The 2,045-nt window shown below is 46.9% G+C and overlaps 1 protein-coding gene across 1 annotated transcript; it reads right to left on the bottom strand.

The window, feature by feature from the left end:
• Positions 1-467: 467 nt before the first annotated feature.
• Positions 468-1,781, bottom strand: PGRI_095930 (pyridoxal phosphate-dependent aminotransferase; the record flags this gene model as incomplete). The annotated part of the gene is made up of 1 exon (XM_040797306.1): positions 468-1,781. The coding sequence occupies one exon, from the start codon at positions 1,779-1,781 to the stop codon at positions 468-470; it is 1,314 nt and encodes a 437-aa protein (XP_040643663.1).
• Positions 1,782-2,045: the final 264 nt, after the last annotated feature.

Raw genomic sequence — 2,045 nt, 5'->3', positions numbered from 1 at the left:
AAACTCCCTATAGAAGCTAGAAATTACCTAAAGTGCTCTAGTCTATAAGGAAATATCTATATAAACAGCCGTTGTTGAGATAGTAGGTTGTAATTTATCGCATTTACTATGGTGTTTTGGGGTTGGCGGCTCGCTTGTGTGGGCGGCTCGCATGTGAAATACGTTACGACACGACCTAAGGTCATGAAGAATGAATAAATAAGTAAATAAGCTAAGGTACTTGGCAGAGCGATGTAATTAGGTGTGCACTGCCAATCAATTTGGCAAGTGTATCAGTCTTATATTACTTACTACGTTGTAATTGATAAGGAAAACACCACAATTTGATACTGAGTATTCGCAAATAATGTAAGATTTCAAGTGTAATTTTCAGAAATAGATTTACCGCAAGGGAGATGTTTTTTTGCGCGAATTATCACCGCTGCTGCCTAGCGCTCCGCTGAACCCTTACTGGGCAGTAATCCGAGCTAACGTTTAAGAGCAGCTATAATCCTCTGCAAGGCCTCGGTTAGATAAGCCCGGGGATGAGAGAAGACAATTCTAAACCATCCATCCTGCTCCGACCCCAATGTTGCACCGCTAGTCAAACAGACTCTTTGTTCCAACAGCTGCTGCATGACTTTCTCTCCGACATCCTCGTTCTCAGATATCTCAGGGTATAGCTTTCGATATATCTTTCCCAAATTGAGCCACATGAAAAAAGCGGCGTTACACCCTGGTGCGTATTCAATCCCATGCTGCCTCAAAAAGCCTACAGCATACGCGTATGATTCTGATAGCTTCTTTTGATTCTGTTGGATGTAGGAATCGGTGAACTGGGTATTCTCGAGTAATAGTGACACCAAGTGATCCGTGATCCCAGATGCGTGGGAGTATATGCAAGGTCCTTTCAATGCAAGATGAAAATCCCGATTGGCTTGCGAGATTATGACTCCGAGACGAACACCGTTTGCGCCGAAATCTTTGCTCATACCCCAAAGAACATGAACCAAACGTGGATCAATGATACCGTTCAGCTCAATCGACAACACAGACTCAAAAGGCATGGGGGGAGGATGTTGATCAACGGTGTTCTCCCAGACGGATAGTGCATAACTCTCGTCGCTGATCAAATGAATTCGATACTTCTGGCACAGCTGCATCAATCTGATGATCACATTTCGGGGATAGCAGCGGCCCAGAGGGTTATGCGGGTTGCAAAGCATCAAGCCCCTAACTTTCTTCCCAGTATTCTGCTGATAATCCAGTAGGGCTTGCTCATATTTGTGTGTAATGTCGATACTGAATGGGTCAACGCCGTCAAAGTTGACAGCGACTACTCTCGCCTGTGGGCGCATAGAGATATCCGTAACAAAGATACCGTAGTAAGGCCGTCCTAGCAGAATACCTTCGCCAGGATCTGCGAAGGCCCACGAGACATGTTCAATTGCAGGTGAGACCCCGTTTGTGACCATCAAATGTTCGGGGTCTAATCGAGCCACCGGGTGCAAGTGGCGGTTGAGGAATCCACACATGGCCCGTTTTAATCTCGAGGACCCCCCCCCTCCCTGGTTGTATGTGAGGTATTTGGCTGGCAGATCGAGGTTGGTGGTATTGATGAAGTCAAGAAGATCATCCTGCATGAGGGCGTTTTCTGCCACACCGACGTTGATATATCCAGTTGGATTGGTGGAGGGGCACCAGGCGTCATCCAGTACATCCCACATAGGATTTGAAACTGTATCGTGACAGGCACTTCTTGCTCTGTGGGAAATAACAGGCTCCATGCTAGCCTGCTCCATGTTGATGGTACAATCGCGAATCTCAGGGGAAAATAACCTGGGGGCTAAGAGATGTAGTAAACTAAAAAATATATAGCATGTCGGACCCGTCTCAGATCTTCGGTCTGCGATATTTGTAAAAGATCTCCTCGACTAGCGTCAGGGTATAACGACAAGGCGAATGGCTGGCTTCGGCTCTCAGACAGGTGAGAAAATGAAGCGCCGAGGAACCCCCGGCCTTGTTGGGCACCGTCGGTTTCTGATTGGCAGGCGGCGTACTTTGTA

Source organism: Penicillium griseofulvum, assembly GCF_001561935.1.
Source record: "Penicillium griseofulvum strain PG3 chromosome Unknown contig_25, whole genome shotgun sequence".
NCBI lineage: Eukaryota > Fungi > Ascomycota > Eurotiomycetes > Eurotiales > Aspergillaceae > Penicillium > Penicillium griseofulvum.
This window is presented reverse-complemented; position numbering and strand designations above follow the sequence as displayed.